General features: G+C 42.8%; 1 protein-coding gene across 1 annotated transcript in view; it reads right to left on the reverse strand.

The window, feature by feature from the left end:
• Window positions 1–21,130, reverse strand: part of LOC106576780 (adhesion G protein-coupled receptor A3-like) — a 167,569-nt gene that overhangs the window by 105,606 nt on the left and 40,833 nt on the right. Inside the window, exon 2 of the mRNA XM_014154178.2 lies at window positions 7,821–7,892. Within this exon, the coding sequence (XP_014009653.2) occupies window positions 7,821–7,892 (72 nt within the window). The remainder of the gene's footprint in view (window positions 1–7,820; window positions 7,893–21,130) is intronic.

Raw genomic sequence — 21,130 nt, forward strand, 5'->3', positions numbered from 1 at the left:
CAGTGCATGTCAGAGGAAAAACCTAAGTTATGAGGTTGAAGGAATTGTCCATAGAGCTCCGAGAGAGGATTTTGTTGAGAAACAGATCTGGGGAAGGGTACCAAAAAATGAATGCAGCATTGAAGATCCCCCAAGAGCACAGTGGCCTCCATTATTCTTAAATGGAATAAATGTGTAACCACCAAGACTCTTCCTAGAGCTGGCAGCCCGGCCAAACTGAGCAATCGGGGGAGAAGAGCGTGGTCAGGGAGGTGACCAAGTATCCGATGGTCAGTCTAACAGAGCTCCAGAGTTCCTCTGTGAAGATGGGTGAACCTTCCAGAAGGACAACCATCTCTGCTGCACTCCAACTCTGCCTTTATGGTAGAGTTGCCGACGGAAGACACTACTCAGTAAAAGATACAGGACAGCCCACTTGGAGTTTTCCAAAAGGCACCTAAAGACTCTCAGACCATGAGAAACGAGATTCTTTGGCCTGAATGCCAAGACTCACGTCTGGAGGACGCTGTGCAGCGATGCTCCCCATCCAACCTGACAGAGCTTGAGAGGATCTGCAAAGAAGAATGGGAGAAACTCCCTAAATACAGGTGTGCCAAGCTTGTACCGTCATACCCGAGAAGACTCAAGGCTGTAATTGCTGCCCAAAGGTGCTTCAACAAAGTACTGAGTAAAGGGTCTGAATACTTATGGAAATGTAGTATTTATTTTTTATTTTTAATACATTTGCACCAAAAAAAGCTGTTTTTGCTTTTTTTAAATACATTTTAGAATAAGGCTGTAATGTAACAAAATGTGGAAAAAGTCAAGGGGTCTGAATACATTCTAAATGCACTGTACATACATATCACATGCTACTTTGGTCATACTATTATTGAATTCTCAATGTGATGACATAGGATTCAAGGAAATTAAATTATATGGAATGGGGATAGTTTACATTGTGGGAAAGCATTGAACTGGTAAATCGTCAAATCATGACATATTTATGGTGTGCTTTGTTCATATGCATGCTATAAATCTGACCCACTTTGACATACACTGAGCCCAGGCCACCACCCAGCACATCTCTTCTCTGATGTGGTGAATGATATCTACATATTTCAGCATGGGTGACATAAAAGGCAAAAGGATTGCAACGAACATAAATCTCAATTTTGAGCAAGTGGTTGCAAATATATGCCAATCAATGGTACATAGGCAGCAGCTCAATAATCATACCATCTTTAAAACTATCAGAACCATATTCCATGCCCTCAAATTATTAAGTAATCACCAGGAAATATGCTGTATAATCATCAGCCCAGTGTCATTCTAATATGTCCAACTACCTCTGCTCCTCTTCCAGTTCCAGGGTACAGTAATGGGACACTCTGTTACACTCACAGTGGTAGAGTACACACAACACAGCAGCACAGATGGTGCATGCATGCCAAACCCTCAAATGCTTGAGTAACGAAGCAATATGCTGTATAATCATCAGCTCAGCCTCATCCTAATGTGTCTAGATACATCCTCTTCCTTCCAGATCTAGGGTACAGTAATGAGGACTCTGGTCACAGTGTGGTAGAGTACACTCCACACCATCACAGACTGTGCTGGGTAAGCTTGTTAGTCAGCACCACGGCCCTCTGGGTGCCAAACGGCAGACTTTGCAACAGCTGGCCGTCACAGCCCACTCACTGAGGGCACCTGCAAGCAGTGCTTTGGCACCCACCGCTCGTAAGAGCACAGTCGGCAGGCGCTGCCAATAGCTACAGCTGGCAGCCATGAGGTCAAAAGTCACAGAATAGATGAAGAACCTTGACCTGGATCTGGACCAGTAGCTATTGTCTATCCATCAAATCAGTGGGGTATATCATCAGAGGGTCAGTCCTTAATGGCACAACTCAATCACACTGAGATCGATGACATCATTCTCTAAACAGTACAGGGAGGGTCATCATTAAAAGACATGAGGGATAAAGAAATGGATTACTCATCAAATTGAAATGGAATGTCAAGGATTAAGCACTAAACAATATTCTACGACATCCAGTAGAGACACTGTATGCAACACTGAATATTAACCAGTGTGTGATCGCTGGAAGATTATTCGTAATGTTGTAGAGCAGTGGTTCCCAAACTTTCAAAAAACCTGTTTTCACTTTGTCATTATGGTGTTTATTTATTTTTATTTTTTTACATTTATTTGACCTTTATTTAACCAGGTAGGCCAGCTGAGAACAAGTTCTCATTTACAGTTGCGAACTGGCCAAGCTAAAGCAAAGCAGTGCGACAAAAACAACAACACAGAGTTACACATGGGATAAACAAACGTATAGTCAATAACACAATAGAAAAATCTTTGTACGGTTTGTGCAAATGTAGTAAGATTAGGGAAGGTAAGGGAATGGTCTTCCCTGTGGCTCAGTTGGTAGAGCATGGTGTGTGCAATGCCAGGGTTGTGGGTTCGATTCCTACGGGGGGCCAGTACAATTTTTTTTTTTTTAAATGCATGAAATGAAATGTATGCATTCACTACTGTAAGTCGCTCTGGATAAGAGCGTCTGCTAAATTACTAAAATGTAAAATGGAATAAATAGGCCATAGAGGTGAAATAATTACAATTTAGCAATAACACTGGAGTGATAGATGAGCAGATGATGATGATGTGCATGCAGAGATACAGGGGTGCAAAAGAGCAAAAAAAAGAAATAACAATATGGGGATGAGGTAGATGGGTGTGCAATTTACAGATGGGCTGTGTACGGGTACAGTGATCGGTAAGCTGCTCTGACAGCTGATGTATTGTGTGTAGATTGCTGAGGATTTGTAATTATTTAATCCATTTTAGATTAAGACTGTAACGTAACAACAACAAAAAATGTCAAGGGGTCTGAATACTATCGGAAGTCACTGTATATGTATACTGTATATATATATATACACACGTGATCCGTTTCAGGAAGTTAGGCGTATCTCACACGTCAATACATCACAGGAGAGGCATTTGAACGTCTTTTTAAAAATTATTTTTTGATATTTTGGCAGAAATGCCTTCTGGAATATGTGAACTTTCATGTGCCTTAATAGCAAACTTGTATTCCATCTGTAAATACAAAGACACTTTTTTAATTACAAGCCTAATTGGTTTAACCACGGGAAAAGATAGGTACCTTCCCGCTAGCTATGATTGGCTTAGATAATTAATGGGCTGGACATGCCGGGAGATAAGTTTGGATTGGTCTGCCATATAGAATGCTTCTGTCTATAATGTGATCTGCTCAGTATGTGTTAATAGTCCTTTCTACCACAGCGTTTTTGAAAGATATAACGTGAGCCATCGAGAACTACAAAGGTTTTGTTTCTTTTGTCAACAACATTGATGCCCTGAATTTAGCAGGCGCTATCGACAGATCAGTTCGAAAAAGTTGTGATGGGCTACTTTCTGCACACGCAACAGTGAGTGTGAACTGGAGGGACTTGACACACTGGCCAAAAAAGATGTAGCGACAAACAAAAAAAGTTAAATGGTTCCAGTCTGCCGTGAAGCATTCATCCATGTATATGGGTAAGATTCTAGCTACATTTTCAGATGTAGTTTCTAATTTTGTCAGAAAGTTGTTTTCATTGCAAGATAAAGCGTACTGTTAGCTAACTAGCTAACATTAGCTTGCTGGCTCACTAGCTGTCACGGTTGTTGTAGGATGAAGCGGACCAAAGTGCAGCGTGATTATCGTTCCACATATTTATTGAACTGTGAAACTATGCAATACATACAAAATAAACTGAATAAACAAAAACAACAAACCATGACGAAGAGTTAACATACACGTACTCAAAAACAATCAAACACAAACCCAGGTGGGAAAAACACCTACTTAAGTATGATCTCCAATTAGAGACAACGATGACCAGCTGCCTCTAATTGGAGATCATCCCAAACAAAACCCAACATAGAAATACAAAACTAGAACATAACAACATAGAAAACTAAACTAGAAAAACCCCCTGTCACGCCCTGACCTACTCTACCATAGAAAATAACAGCTTTCTATGGTCAGGACGTGACAGTACCTCCCCGAAAGGTGCGGACTCCGAATGCACCAAAAAAAAAAGGGGGGGTAAGGGGGGTGACAAATGTCTATGGCGGCTCTGGTGCAGTACGCAGAACCTTCTCATCCCGCGGATCCTCCAGCAGAGGAGGCGGCTCCGGTTCGGGGCGTAAACCCCGCTCCGCCCGCTGATCCCTCCGCTTTTGTGTCACCGGACTCTGGATCGTCGCCGAAGGACCTGGACTGCGGATCATCACCGGAGGTTCTGGACTGCAGACTGCCGCTGGAGGTTCTGGACTGCAGACCGCCGCTGGAAGTTCTGGACTGCGGACCGCCGCTGGAGGTTCTGGACTGCGGACCGCCGCTGAAGACTCTGGACTGCGGACCGTCGCTGGAGGTTCCGGACTGCAGACAGTCGCTGGAGGTTCCGGACTGCGGACCGTCGCTGGAGGTTCCGGACTGCGGACCGTCTCAGGAGGTTCTGGACTGCGGACCGTCTCAGGAGGTTCCGGACTGCGGACCGTCTCAGGAGGTTCCGGACTGCGGACCGTCTCAGGAGGTTCCGGACTGGAGGCCGTCTCAGGAGGTTCCGGACTGGAGGCCGTCTCAGGAGGTTCCGGAATGCAAAACGTCGCCGGAAGCTCTGGAATGGGAACTGTCGCCGGAAGCTCTGGACTGAGAACTGTCGCCGGAAGCTCTGGACTGGGAACTGTCGTCGGAAGCTCTGGACTGGGAACTGTCGCCAGAAGCTCTGGACTGGAAACTGTCGCCGGAATCTCTGGACTGGGAACTGTCGCCAGAAGCTCTGTACTGGGAACTGTCGCTGGAAGCTCTGGACTGGGAATGCGCACTGGAGGCCTGATGCGTGGGGCTGGCACAGGTGGCGCCAGACTAGTAATACGCACCTCAGGGCGAGTGCGGGGAGCAGGAACATGACACCCCGGACTGGGCAGGTGCACTGGAGGCCTGATGCGTGGGGCTGGCACAGGTGGCGCCAGACTGGTGACACGCACCTCAGGGCAAGTGCGAGGAGCAGGCATAGGGCGTACCGGGTTGGATACGCTCACTGGAGGCCGGGTACGTGGGGCAGGCACAGGATATACTGGGCCGTGGAGGCGCACTGGAGGTCTCGATCGTAGAGCTGGCACAACCCGTCCTGGCTGGATGCTTACTTTTGCCCGGCAAATGCAGGGCGCTGGCACAGGACGCACTGGGCTGTGAATACGCACTGGCGACACAGTGCGCAGGGCCAGTGCAGGATATCCTGGACCGAGAAGGCGAACTGGAGACCAGGAGCGCTGGGCTGGCACCACCCTTCCTGGCTGAATGCTCAACCTAGCTCAACAAATGCGGGGCGCGGGCACAGATCGCACCGGGCTGTGAATCACTGCATAACACGGTGCTTGCTTCGTCACGCGCTCCCCACGGTAAGCATGGGGAGTTGGCTCAGGTCTCCACCCTGACTCTGCCAGTCTCCCGGTGTGCAACCCCAAAGAAAATTATTGGGGCTGCCTCTCGAGCTTCCATTGTTGCCGTGCTAGTGCCTCATATATTTGCCGTTCATCTCTCGCAGCCTCCATCTGCTCTCTTGACCGGCGATATTCCCCGGCCTGCCTCTAGGGTCCTCTCCCATCCAGGATTTCCTCTCATGTCCATTTGTCCTGCTGACCACGCTGCTTGGTCCTTTGGTGGTGGGAGATTCTGTCACGGTTGTCGTAGGATGAAGCGGACCAAAGTGCAGCGTGATTATCGTTCCACATATTTATTGAACTGTGAAACTATGCAATACATACAAAATAAACTGAATAAACAAAATCAACAAACCGTGACGAAGAGTTAACATACACGTACTCAAAAACAATCTCCCACAAACCCAGGTGGGAAAAACACCTACTTAAGTATGATCTCCAATTAGAGACAACAATGACCAGCTGCCTCTAATTGGAGATCATCCCAAACAAAACCCAACATAGAAATACAAAACTAGAACATAACAACATAGAAAAACTAAACTAGAAAACCCCCCTGTCACGCCTTGACCTACTCTACCATAGAAAATAACAGCTTTCTATGGTCAGGACGTGACACTAGCTAACATTACATGTATGATCTATGTAGTAATATTATTCATTTACATTTACATTTACATCATTTAGCAGACGCTCTTATCCAGAGCGACTTACAAATTGGTGCATTCACCATATGATATCCAGTGGAACAACCACTTTACAATAGTACATCTATATCTTTTTGGGGGGGAGGGTAGGGGGGGAGGGTTAGAAGGATTACTTAATCCTATCCCAGGTATTCCTTAAAGAAGTGGGGTTTCAGGTGCATTGCTAGTTATAGCCTAATGTTAGCTAACCAACACTGAACCTAGTTGGTTAGCTTTAGCTTCCTGCAGATTCATACTCCAGCTATGACAATGTTTGTATTGGTAGTAGTATGAGTTGGGATTATCCCGTTTTTTTGTTTAGCTAGCTAGCTAGCTAGCAAAATCCCAACTCATACTACTACTAATACCAATACAAACATTACAAACATATAGCTAGCTAACTATTTGTCTAAACAAAAGACTCCACTTCGCCAGATGATTACATGACCCATCAAGGTAGCCAGGTGTGTCTGGGGGTGATTAGGGCCCTCTATTGTATTTCATGAACACGTGTACATGTCTAGACAATAGGGGGGTGGTTATATCATTTCTTTCACATGACCCATCAATTTAGACAAGTGTCTGGGTATGCAACATCTAATAATTCTAAAATATTTATACAATATTTTTATATGGACACTTTCTGTTTTTGCTTCTATGCAAGTAACAATTTCACTGTATCGTTTACACCTTCTGTATCCTGTGCATGTGACAAATAAACGTAGATTTTATTTGACATAGTGTGTGTTTACCAGAGATGGTAATGTGAAGAACAACATGACCTGTGTAGGTCTACAATCTTGTCCCTGACATCCTTGGAGAGCTCTTTGGTCTTGGCCATGGTGGAGAGTTTGGAATCTGATTGATTGATTGCTTCTGTGGACAGGTGTCTTTTTTACAGGTAACAAGCTGCGTTTAGGAGCACTCCCTTAAAGAGTGTGCTCCGAATCTCAGCTCGTTACCTGTATAAAAGTCACCTGGGAGCCAGAAATCTTTCTGATTGAGAGGGGGTCAAATACTTATTTCCCTCATTAAAATGCTAATCAATTTATAACATTTTTGACATGCGTTTTTCTGGATATTGTTGTTGTTATTCTGTCTCTCACTGTTCAAATAAACCTGCCATTAAAATGATAGACTGATCCTTTCTTTATCAGTGGTAAAACGTACAAAATCAGCAGGGGATCAAATACTTTTCCCCCCCACTGTATATATATATATATATATGATATGATATACTTTATTGTCCACAAGGAGAAATTTGACTTAGAAATTAATTTGTATGCAGACCACGGTGACATCTCAACTGACAGCAGAGTTATCATCACAATCAGTGCCCCATCACATTACAAAGCCAAATTGTACCAACTTACAATTTATGTATTATGCATTTTAAGACATTGACTCAGGCAATTGAGGTTAAGTGTGGTGGCTTGAAGGTGGATGCAGTCAATGACTTGATTTGGGCTAGCATTAACAACAACCGCCCCTTGAGCGTTACCCTAGCTCCCATGGCTATCCCTTTGCACTGTCCCTTTCACAGCGCAGGCAGGGTCATTTTCATGATGACAGCTATTATGGCTCAGGGGAAGACAAACAGAAAAATTCCCTGCAGCAGATGGCTTACTTACAGTTTCTCCAGGATTGTCAGGCCAAAGAAGGAGGCGTTTCTCAGTAGTGAGATCTTGTTGTTACTGAGAATCCTGTGGACAGAAGAGTGGAAAGGTGAACTGTGAGATGGTGACCTTAGGGACATACGAGTAAATACCACAGAAATACAACCCTGTGGGGTGATTTAACACAAATGTCCAATAAATTATGCATCCTGTCAATAACTTGGTGAGAGATTTCTATTTATCTCTGATTAGATCCGGCCGTAAATATCCAGTCCGGACTCATTACGGTCTTATTTATGGCTGTTTGTGGTTAAAATAGGTAATGAACACTTCTGGTGTCAGAATATCACCCTTGGAGAACACACCTAATGCATCGTCAATTCAGCACAATTCAATCTTCTACAAATACTACTATGAACCGCAAACAAATCAATGATGTGCTCCACAGGGATATATACAATGAATGATGATTTGCCCCAGGATTTGCCTTCAATCTTTTTTCAGCTCAGATTTACTCAAGGGGTATACAACGCAGCATAAGCATAGCATATACAGTACCAGTCAAAAGTTTGGACACACCTACTCATTCAAAGGTTTGTCTTTATTTTTAGTATTTTATACATTGTACAATAATAGTGAAGACATCAACACCATGAAATAACACATATAGAATCATGTAGTAACCAAAAAAGTTTTAAACAAATAAAAATATATTTGAGATAGCCACCCTTTGCGTTGATGACAGCTTTGCACATTCCTGGCATTCTCTCAACCAGATTCATGAGGTAGTCACCTGGAATGCATTTCAATTAACAGGTGTGCCTTGTTAAAAGTTAAGTTGTGGAATTCCTTTCCTATTTAATGCGTTTGAGCTAATCAGTTGTGTTGTGACAAGGTAGGGGTGGTATACAGAAGATAGCCCTATTTGGTAAAAGACCAAGTCCATATTATAGCAAGAACAGCTCAAATAAGCAAAGAGAAACGACAGTCCACCCTTACTATAAGACATGAAGGTCAGTCAATACGAAAAATTTCAAGAACTTACGTAAGTTTCTTCAAGTGCAGTCGCAAAAACCATCAAGCGCTATGATGAAACTGGCTCTCATGAGGACCGCCACAGGAAAGGAAGACCCAGAGTTACCTCTGCTGCCGAGGATAAGTTCATTAGCGTTACCAGCCTCAGAAATTGCAGCCCAAACAAATGCTTCACAGAGTTCAAGTAACAGACAAACCTCAACATCAACTGTTAAGAGGAGACTGCGTGAATCAGGCATTCATGGTCGAATTGCTGCAAAGAAACCACTACTAAAGGATACCAATGAGAAGAAGAGACTTGCTTGGGCCAAGAAACACGAGCAATGGACATTAGACAGGTGGAAATATGTCCTTTGATCTGATGAGACCAAATTTGAGATTTTGGGTTCGAACCGCCATGTCTTTTTGAGACGCAGAGTAGGTGAACAGATGATCTCCGCATGTGTGGTTCCCACCGTGAAGCATGGAGGAGGAGAGGTGATGGTGTGGGGGTGCTTTGCTGGTGACACTGTCTGTGATTGATTTAGAATCCCATCTGGTTTGCGCTTCGTGGGACTATCATTTGTTTTTCAACAGAACAATGACCCAACCAAGAAGGAGAATGATGGAGTGCTGCATCAGATGACCTAGCCTCCATAATCACCCAACCCCAACCCAATTGAGATGGTTTGGGATGAGTTGGACCGCAGAGTGAAGGAAAAGCAGCCAACAAGTGCTCAGCATATGTGGCAACTCCTTCAAGACTGTTGGAAAAGCATTCCAGGTGAAGCTGGTCGAGAGAATGCCAAGACTTTGCAAAGCAGTCATCAAGGTAAAGGGTGGTTACTTTGAAGAATCTCTAATATAAAATATATTTTGATTTGTTTAACACTTTTTGCTTGCTGCATGATTCCATATGTGTTGTTTCATAGTTTTGATGTACTCACTATGATTCTTCAATGTGTAATTTAATAAAAATAAAGAAAGATCCTTGAATGAGTAGGTGTGTCCAAACTTTTGACTGGTACTGTATATATAAATATATGTATGATATGTGTGTATTTGTTCATGTATTCATTCGGGTTCACAGTTCGGACCAAACCGAGGACCCCATACGAATGTTTCGGTAATACGTGTACCGTTACACCGCTAGTCATAACACACTGAGCCTCCGGCATGGGTCCAGGTAATCCACTAACACAGACACACTGACACAAAAGCAAAGACGAATGCAGTGCACAGACACAGATATACACACACACACACACAAACACTCATAGAAAAACAGTAGCTATTCAGTCAATGTTGCGTTTGGAGAGTCGATAGGGACTCGTTACGACAAAGACGGGGGTCTGTGTTACCTACTGCTCTAGTGAAACAAACAAACATATCAGACAATATAAACTCCACAAACACACGGCAGTAAAAAAAAAAACACCAGTCTTTGTCCAACAGCACGCACACCCTGCCTGCCATCACAGCATGGACAGTCCAGGAGCTCTGCAAAGTTTTCCCATTGATTTTCCACTCCTGGGGAGGAATACAGAAGTACATTATTTTGACTTTGAATACTGAGATAACCAGTCCAACCCCTCTCTACTGGCCCTCCTTCCCCTCAGAGCTGTGGGCTAAAAGAGGACGAGTGTTTAATGATTGATGTCACGCTTGTTGCTCAGCCCAGATCCACATAATTTCAAATACACCTCAAATGTCATTTTTTTGGATTTCATATCTGTTAAAATATTGATCGCTCTTGTCAGACCTTATATCATCCTGTCTGCTGCAGGGCTGGCCTGGCAGTATGACCGTGCAGTGCGTGGTGGAGCATGGCAGTGAGTCTGCATTCAGACGGGACCTGCTGCTTTACATGCACGTCGCATTTGTCCTATCGGCACTCTCCTACAGACAGATGGCCAAGGTCAAATCACTCGCTCCTCTTCCTCCACCCCTTCTTTAACAAGATAGTCTTCCTTCCACTCTCAAGAGTGATGGCAGAGGTTTGGTAAGAGTGGTAATTGGGATGTTCCCGAGTCACCTCCGTGATGAGAGGGCAATTATTTTGCCAGCAGGAATGTATCCTCCATTCTAATGCCCCAGGATTAAGCAGTCGGATCCCACAATGCATTGTGCTTAAAAGGCAAATTGCTAACCGACCAATGCGGAGGGGCTGTGTGAAGTGTCATGTCATGGCGTAGGATCCATACAGTGAAAATGGACACGCTTTCATAAAAAAATAAAATTCAAAGCACATTTTGAGTGCATAAATACAGTGTAAAATTGCATTAAAGACCATTAATAGATACCGTGCTGAGCAAATGCATATGAAATTGGTCAACGGAGAGACAAGCTACTACATATTTTGTAGTGGTATGAGCACAAGTTGTGAGTTAAAAACTGATCACCATAAGAGTTTTGCCAGAAGTTTAAAGAGAAATTGTCCTGCTCCTAAAGTGTGAAACACACCGAGAATCTGACTGCCGATAGGTACATATCACAGTAGGAGGCCTTTCCTTCTCTTGCTAGAACAAAAGGTGTACCTACTTGATAGAGACGACCCTGACATTTCTACTTGTAGAATCACAATGCTCTACAGCGGCCGACAACTTGACTTTGAAGAGATTGGCTCAAAGTCCATAAAGCTTGAATGATTTGCAGAAGTTCTTGCTCTTTCCTCCTGAAAACACTGTTCAAAATTTCCCCTTTGCTTTGACTTTCAGTGGAAGAAGTCGAAACACGATGGAAGACTGACGACACATTACACCAAGGCCAGGAAGGTGGCGCCCTCGGGTAGTGCTGATGGAAGGGGCACGGGAAGACAAATCTTCATCCTTCAGATACTGCACTTTCTGGCGCCCCATATAAGCAGAGAGCCTCTGTATCCAACTTGAACTCCCAGGTAAATAAACATCAATTGAAGCAACTTGTTCCCATAAGATCAGATCCTACTGCTTTGATATGAAAGTGTGGGTATGTAGCTATACTGAACAAAAATATAAACGCAACATAAAACAATTACAAAGATTTTACTGAGTTACAGTTCATAGAAAGAAATCAATCAATTAAAATAAATTCATTAGGCCCTAACCTATGGATTTCACATGACTGGGCAGGGGTACAGCCATGGGCCCACCCACTTGGCAGCCAGGCCCACCCACTAGGTAGCCAGGCCCAGCCAATCAGAATGAGTTTTTCCCCACTAAACGGCTTTATTACAGACAGAAATACTCCTCAGCACCCCCCCACCCCCCAGACGATCCTGCAGTTGAAGAAGCCAGATGTGGAGGTCCTGGGCTGGCATGGTTACACGTGAGGGGTTGTGCGGTTGTGAGGTCAGTTGGATGTACTGCCAAATTATTTAAAACAAAGTTGGAGGCAGCTTATGGTCTTTTACTGTCCCCAGCACAAGGGGCACTTGTGTAATGATCATGCTGTTTAATCAGCTTCTTGATATGCCACACTTGTCAGGTGGATGGATTATCTTGGCAAATGAGAAATGCTCACTAACAGGGATGAAAACAAATTTGTGGCAAAAAATAGAGAAATAAGCTTATTGTGCATATGTAACATTTCTGGGATTTTTTATTTCAGCTCATGAAACATAGGAGCAACACTTTACATGTGTTTATATTTTTGTTCAGTGTACATTCCCCCCAAAAAATGTGTTCCTTAGGATAGTCCTGAGGAGGACAGATACAGCCTACCTAGTGGGACCCCCTCGCCCACGTATGATGGCCAGCTACCAGAACAACAGCGTCCATTGGAACCCCTCGCTCATGGAGGAGGGCGAGACCAGCACCAGCTCAGCACAGCCTGCATTTTTACCCCAGTGCCCACAGATGAGGACCAGACCAGCACCAGTCAGCACAACCACAACAACTCTGAGATTGGGGTGTAACGTATACGCTAAGAATCGGGAAGCAAGTACAGGGAGTGAATTTAATAAATAACGGAACAAAACAAGAAACACTAGTAGCATACAGACATTAAACACAGAAACAGAGTTAATAACGCAATAACGCACTCCCCAAAGGGAGTGATAGATATAGGGGAGGTAATCAGGAAGGTGATGAAGTCCAGGTGAGTCTCATGAGGCAGGTGTGGCAGGTGTGCGTAATAATGAGTAAACTGGCAACATCGAGCACCTTGAGAGGGGGAGCGGGAGTAGACATGACAGTACCCCCTCCCTGATGCGCGGTTCCAGCCACAGGATGCCGACCAGAGGAGCGGGCCGGTTGCTTCTGCTGAGGCGCGGGAACCTGTAGAGCCGGCTGGGGAGCGGGAACATGTCGAGCCGGCTGAGGCATGGGAGCCTGACGAGCCAACCAATATTTTTTTTTGCAAGTTCATAAAAGTTTTTAAACTGAAATATCACATTTACATAAGTATTCAGACCCTTTACTCAGTACTTTGTTGAAGCACCTTTGGCAGCAATTACAGCCTCAAGTCTTCTTAGGTATGAAGCTACAAGCTTGGCACACCTGTATTTGAGGAGTTTCTCCCATTCTTCTCAGCCGATCCTGACAAGCTCAGTCAGGTTGGATGGAGAGTGTCGCTGCACAGCTATTTTCAGGTCTCTCCAGAGATGTTAGATAGGGTTCAAGTCCGGGGTCTGGCTGGGCCACTCAAGGACATTCAGAGACTTGTCCCGAAGCCACTCCTGCATTGTCTTGGCTGTGTGCTCAGGGGTGTTGTCCTGTTGGAAGGTGAACCTTCGCCCCAGTCTGAGGTCCTGAGTGCTCTGGAGCAGGTTTTCATCAAGGATGTCTCTGTACTTTGCTCCATTCATCTTTCCCTCTATCCCAACTAGTCTCCCAGTCCCTACCACTGAAAAACATCCTCACAGCATGATGCTACCACCACCATTCTTCACCGTAGGGATGGTGCCAGGTTTATTCCAGACGTGACGCTTGGCATTCAGGCCAAAAAGTTCTATCTTGGTTTCATCAGACTAGATAATCTTGTTTCTCATGGTCTGAGAGTCCTTTAGGTGCCTTTTGACAAACTCCAAGTGGGTTGTCATGTGCCTTTTACTGAGGAGTGGTTTTCCATCTGGCCACTATACCGTAAAGGCCTGATTGGTGGAGTGCTGCAGAGATGGTTGTCCTTCTGGAAGGTTCTCCCGTCTCCACAGAGGAACCGGAGCTCTGTTAGAGTGACCATCGGGTTCTTGGTCACCTCCCTGACCAAAGCCATTCCCCCCCGATTGCTCAGTTTGGTCGGGCGGCCAGCTCTAGGAAGAGTCTTGGTGGTTCCAAACTTCTTCCATTTAAGAATGATGGAGGCCACTGTGTTCTTGGGGACCTTCAATGCTGCAGACATTTTTTGATACCCTTCCCCAGATCTGTACATTGAGACAATCCTGTCTCTGAGCTCTACGGACAATTAATTTGACCTCATGGCTCTGACATGCACTGTCAACTGTGGGAGCTTATATAGACGGGTGTGTGCCTTTCCAAATCATGTCCAATCAATTGAATTCACCACAGGTGGACTCCAATCCAGTTGTAGAAACATCTCAAGGATGATCAATGAAAACAGGATGCACCTGAGCTCAATTTCGAGTCTCATAGCAAAGAGTCTGAATACTTATGTAAATAAGGTATTTCTGTTGGAAAAAAGGGAAGGTGTCTGAATACTTCCGAATGCACTGCACTTATCACAAAATAAAGAAGCTCAGACTTTTGCATGGTTTAAATCTGTAACTATTCTTAAGATCTGCCTGGCTAGTCAGTTCTATCAGATGAAGGAGGTACATGCCTAATTCTATCTTCATATTACACATGCTAAACAAAAGTAGTCTGTGTGTTCTTGATTTGCAGATTTAAAACAAAACATTCCAGTTTAATGGGCCTGAAGATGCGTAGATCATACTCACATGCTTATGGCAGCAGGTAGCCTAGTGGTTAGAGTGTTGGGCCAGTAACTGAAAGGTTGCTGGATCAAACCCCTGACCTGACAAGGTCAAAATCTGCAGCCCCCTGCATCTCTCTAATTCAGAGGGGTTGGGTTAAATGTGGAAGACACATTTCAGTTGAAGGTATTCAGTTGTGCAACTGACTAGGTATCTTCCTTTCCTTTAATCAAGGCTTGGGTGGCTAGTATTACATTCTGGCTCGCTAAAGAATCATTTGTTTATGATTCTTACTCAGTGTTGTGTACAAAGTTATGACATATTGTATGTGATGGAACAATAAAAATCTAAACAAGCCAGAAACAGAGAGGCAGTCAAAGTAGCATTTTAATGTTGTTTTTGTCTCGCATGGGGTTACAACCAATTTAAACACCAGCACAGAATAAGTAAAAAGGTGTACACTCAGTTTTCTGAGCAAAACAACATGCATGCTCTGCTTTTAAACATGCCACATGAATGACTGTGGCGGTGACTGCTGGGCTTCATTTCTAATCAAATGGGCTAGGCTGTAGTTAGTTTGTCCCACTGAAAATGCACTGCATGCACTGACATGAAGTAACTGCAGAGTGTGTCTCTGTGCTGCTTAGCTCTCACTTCAGTATTAGTGGTGTATGGCAGAGAGCAGTGCGGTAGGAGAGGGTCTTGTCTCCATCTTCCTGGGAAAGTTTCATGATTGGCTCCATCCATGTCAACAATGTCATGTGCGTATCGGTCCATGCACTCACTCTGCAGGAAGTTGTGTAAAGCGAAGCAAGGCAACAAAACTTCCACCACTCTCTCAAGATGAAGGTTGATGGTGGTCAGGAAGACTCTGAAACGATTAGTTAGGCTGCCAAAGGCATTTTCCATGACCCTCTGAGCACATGACAACCTGTAGTTGAAGACCTTTTAGGGGTCTTCAACTTGCCATTGTGGATATGGCTTCATGAGGTCGGCCTCAGGGGAAATACCTAGTATGGAGCCAGATGGTCGGTGTCAGGAAGGTGGCGCAGCAGCAGGGATGTTGGCGGTCCTCTTCATCAAGGCATCCTGTAAAGAACATCTGCCAAACAGCCCGCCATTCGAAACCTGTCCATTGCATCCAACATCAACGTACAGGTTGTAATTGCTGTCCACCAGTGCATCAACATAATAGAGTTGTGTAATTGTAGAACATGGATCTAGACCGTGGTTACATGTTTTCCATCCAATGCTCCATAACAAAGAGGAGAATCTCATTGCTGTTGGAATCCAAGGGCTACTTCCTACCACTCGTCTACTGCGTCTGGGCACTGAAAAACAGAATAGAAAACACAATGCATTTTAGAGGGTGGAAAGCCAATATTTATCACACCAACTCCAGAGATCATGTCAAACACAAATTAACTCATCAAACTGCTCACAGTACAACTGGTAGACCCATTAGGTGATGGCAGATCAAAACAGAAATTGTAAACAACTGTTATCTGGCCAACCTCAAAGCTATAACTATACTATACTCAGAACTATACAAAGCCAAGTATCAAGATTCAACATTGTCATTTTTATTTAACTAGGCAAATATGTTATAATCAACCAACATTGTTTGACGATAGCCATCTATCCAAGTGTTTTGTTCAAGTATATGCCATCTATGGTATAGCTAGAACATTAGCTAGCTTAAGCTAGCTATTTATATTTTCTGGCTGAAAATGTTAGTTAACCAGCTTACGTTACTAGCTAGCTATTATTATAGCTCATGAAAACCAGTTTGTTGTGTCTTCCGAAAACGTTATTAGCTTACCCATTGCCAAGAAGCACAGCGCAATCATGAGACGTTCTCCCACCGAGATGCAATCCCTGTAGTTTTTATTCTGCCTCTGGATGAGTGGAGTGACCTACTCTTTCAACATGTGAAACTGCTCAGGAAAGAGTCGGGCAAAATTCTTGAAATCAGATATTTCATGTGATTCCAGCTCACGGCAAAAATGTGGATATGCAAATTGATCCTATCGCTGCAGTATCCATGACTTAACCCATTTTCTGCGCTTTATACTAATCTTTTGTCTTCATCTCTTATTTTCCTCCTCAATCAGCCAAAGGCCTAAACCTGATAAAACAAGTACCAGCTGTAAATTGCTTTTTATTTCTTATTTTTATATCTTGTGTGTTTTTGTTCAACCTTGTTATTTTTAGTATTACATTGTTATTGATTACTGCATTGGGTTAGAGCTAGCAAGAAAGGCATTTCACTGTACTAGTTGTGCATTTGATATTAAAACTCGAAACTCAAGTATTTTGCCGAGATCGGCTATATGTGAACAAGTACAAACTTCAGCCCGCACTCTGTTCAGAGGTGCTAAATACTCACGGCTGGGGAACGGTAGACAATCCTATGTGTGTGTCTGATCTATGACTGATCAAGGCAGGAAGTACAATGAACTGACAGAGAAGAGGAAGTCCCCTACAGCTCTGAGAGGGCAGACAGTACAGAGAAAGTGGTGTCAAATTCATTCACATCAAATGTTCAAGAGATGTTATCTTTTGGTGTCTCCCATGGAGCGGTATCAGTGCTAATTGTCCATAGAGACAAAACAATCTGAGCCTTGTCAGTTAAGATATTTCCATTTCCATGTAAAAAGGACCCAGAAGCACCAACGTGAAGTTTATAGCAGCATATCAAATTGGGTGCCAAATGAAAGCTAATACTATATTTCTGGGAAATGTAGGTATTTTTCTACCATTTTCCATCTTTAAAATTAGGCATACATAATGGATTTGATTTATGGACAAACAGATGTAAAAGTGGTCTTAGAAAACATCTACCAATTTTATTTTATTTTTTAAATGTATGACAAATATATCAAAACACAATAAGGTTGTTTCACAAGTTTGGACAGCACAGCACAGTAAAGAAAAGTAGAGTTCAGTACAGTACAGTACAGTAGAGCACACTAGAATAGAGTACAGTATAATGCACTGTATTGTACTCTACTGTATTCGACTGTACTGTATTGAACTATACTTTACTATACTGTACTGCACTCTACTGTGATGTGCTGTACTCTACTGGGCTCTAATGTGCTGTACTGTGATGTCTAAACTTGTGAATTAGTTCAGAATTGATCTGGTCCTGCCCAACCTAATTTTGTCTTGTTTGGGGCGGAGCTAATTACAGTGATAGCCAGTGTAATAACTGTATACAGTGGAGATCAAAATTATTGACACCCTTGATAAGGTTGAGCAATAATGATGGTTTAAAATAAATAATTAAAATACTGAGCTATATTGTCTACTCCCCAGAAATTGCGGAAATATTGTTTTACACCAATACAATTGCTCAAAATTGCAGAAAAGACCCCCTGCCAACTAATATCAACACGTATATGTAGGGATAAAAAATACACAAAAGTGAACTACTGTAAAATACATTGTATAAAAGCTGGAATGTCACGTCCTGACCATAGAGTGCTCTTATTTTCTATGGTAGAGTAGGTCAGGGCGTGACTGGGGGGTTTATCTAGTTTATTTTTTCTATGTTGTGCTCTAGTTTATTTTTTCTATGTTGGGGTTTTTGTATGATTCCCAGAGGCAGCTGGTCATCGTTGTCTCTAATTGGGGATCATATTTAAGTAGTTGTTTTTCCCACCTGTGTTGGTGTGAGATTACTTTGAGTTAGTGCATGTTGCACCTCTGTCGTCACGGTTTGTGTTTTGTTTGTTTGGCTAAGTTTCACAATATAATAAAGATGTGGAACGATACTCACGCTGCGCCTTGGTCCGTTTCTACACACATGCGTGACATGGAAGCAGAAGCCTAAGTGTTGTTGTCCATTAGTTTAGTCCAATTAGGAGAGGGGTGGTAGGGTTAGGGGAAAATAAAAAAGGAAAATATATATATTTTTAAACCATATATAAATAATAAAAAAAGACTTACATTTTGTTTTGGTGAAATTATTTGCCTTCTGTAAGTTTAAGAAACATTGCCTTGTAATTCCTTTACCAAAAACTCATATACTGTATCTTTATGATATTTTCTAATTTCTGTCCCTCATGAGGGAGGATAATGAAAGTTTACAGAAGTAACAAGTAAAGGTAGACATACCAATTACTTAGTGTCGTCTGTACTTTCGACCAATCGATTAGTCTACATTTTTCAATGTGTATTTTAATATATATAGACACATCCTATGTGTTTTAATCAAATCAACTATATGCTCTGAGCTTGTCTGATGCTTTAAGCGAACTGTTTGATGAAATAATTTCACACACACAAATGACTAGAGGGAGTACGACCGCAATTGATTTGATTGTGCCGGGCCTGGCTCAGACTTGCTGCGCTGTGTTAAGCGAGTGACTGTGTGACTAGCACTCATTCACTCTCTCCTCCCAGCTGCAGCAACCACCACAGCACATCAACAGTGTATGTCGCACTGTCTGTGTTGCTGAAGCCACAACATAATTACAGCCATTTCGGACTGAAAAGTAATGCTATTGAAATCCCTAATTTGTTTAGGAATAGCACTCCCTATTCCCTCAACCTTGCCCTCTTTACGTGACACATGTAGGGCCTGACCTATAGCATATCATAATCACATCAATAAATTGGTTATAACAAACTCAGAACACCGTAACACATGTAACAGCAAAATGGATGCAGAGGATGTGACAAATAAACTCGAAACGGGGGAATGTTTACTGGTTGCTCAGGAGGTAAAGGGAAAGTCAGATGTGTGGAATAAATTTGACTAGATGTGGAAAATACTGGAGATCAAGAAGAAGAAGGTAAGGAGCAAGTGTCAAGGGTTTGTACGTTAGGCGAAGTCAGGTGCAGGAGAGCAGATTGTAGTGAACAGGCGCACTTTAATTCCGTTCCAAAAATGACAGCACATAAAAACAATAGCGTGCCAAAAACACGGAACATAGAAAAAGTAAAGCGCCTGACAATAATCCACATAACAAACAATTACACACAAAGACATGGAGGGGAACAGAGGACTAAATACATGCAGTAATTATGGAATGAAAACCAGGTGTGTAATGGAACAAGAGAAAACCAATGGAATATGAGAAATGGAGCGGCGATGGCTAGAAAGTCGGTGACGTCGATCGCCGAATGCCGCCCGAACAAGGAGAGGAGCTTATTTCGGTGGAAGTCGTGACAGCAAGAACTGCATGCATATTATGTGAGCCAAACACGTTATGTACACTGTAATTTTTTGGACAGTTTGGAACAATGTAACAACACTAAATACATTATAAGCGTACCTGAGAGTCTGCTGTAACATTTTTGTAGTTTTTTTTGTTAAGCCTTGATTACATCAAAGACTAAAAACAGTCACATTCATTCATGAATGCAATTTCCAAAATGGATCTGTTTAGGCATATTTATTGTTTAAGCTAAAAATTCAATGGTCGCTTTGTTATTTTATTTTATAACTAAAATGCTAGTTTTTACTGATATACAGTACATTTTTGTTTATGAATGAGACTACCGTTCAAAAGTTTGGGGTCACTTAGAAATGTCCTTGTTTTTGAAAGAAAAGCTATTTTTTTGTCCATTTAAAATAACATCAAATTGATCCGAAATACAGTGTAGACATTATTAATGTTGTAAATGACTATTGTAGCTGGAATCGTGAATAATGATGAGTGATGAAGTTACAGAGGGTCAAAGATCATACCCCTAAGACATGCTATCCTCTCACCATTACCAACAAGGCAACAGTAAACATGTTTTCTCCCAATAATGATGCATCGCCCACCCTAGGGCCAATTGAGATATCGTGTGTGACCACAGATTATCCATTACATTGCTCAGACACTCAAATTGGCCACTCCAAAGGGCCATCCCCACCAAGGATGATAACTACAGTATAACGATCAGTATAACGATCAATTATACATACAACTATAAATGTTGGCGAGCCTCCACACCAGCAGACGGTTTATCATTCGGCAGTAGGTTACACCTGTCAATCAACTGATCAGCACACTGTTGGCCTATTAATAAGGTGGTAACACAGACCATTCAGTGCGTCAAGGTGTGTTCATTGTCATAGTGAAAACTGTAAATAATACTTCAATGTATATGTAATGAGAAAAAATATAAAACTAGTATTTAAATGTAGCAATTTAATATATATATATATATATATATATATATATATATATATATATATATAAATACAATCGAGGTGGGGCATTGGAAATACTTTTGCCGATTGATCTGCTTCTGTTCTGTGGGTGGCACTGTGTGCTCTTTTTGAGGGATGGGTCCCGGTCTGTTGGGGGCCCTGGGATCTGGAGGGATGGGGTGGTCTGCCGGTCACTGGGTTGACAACCCAACTTGGGATCGGGGGATGTTTCAGCGGGTGGAATAGTGGAGAACAGTTGGATGTTTACTTAGTAGCAATGCAAATATCATGGTACAGCTATACGGA

The sequence above is a fragment of the Salmo salar genome, chromosome ssa18, assembly GCF_905237065.1.
Source record: "Salmo salar chromosome ssa18, Ssal_v3.1, whole genome shotgun sequence".
In the NCBI taxonomy this organism is placed as follows: domain Eukaryota; kingdom Metazoa; phylum Chordata; class Actinopteri; order Salmoniformes; family Salmonidae; genus Salmo; species Salmo salar.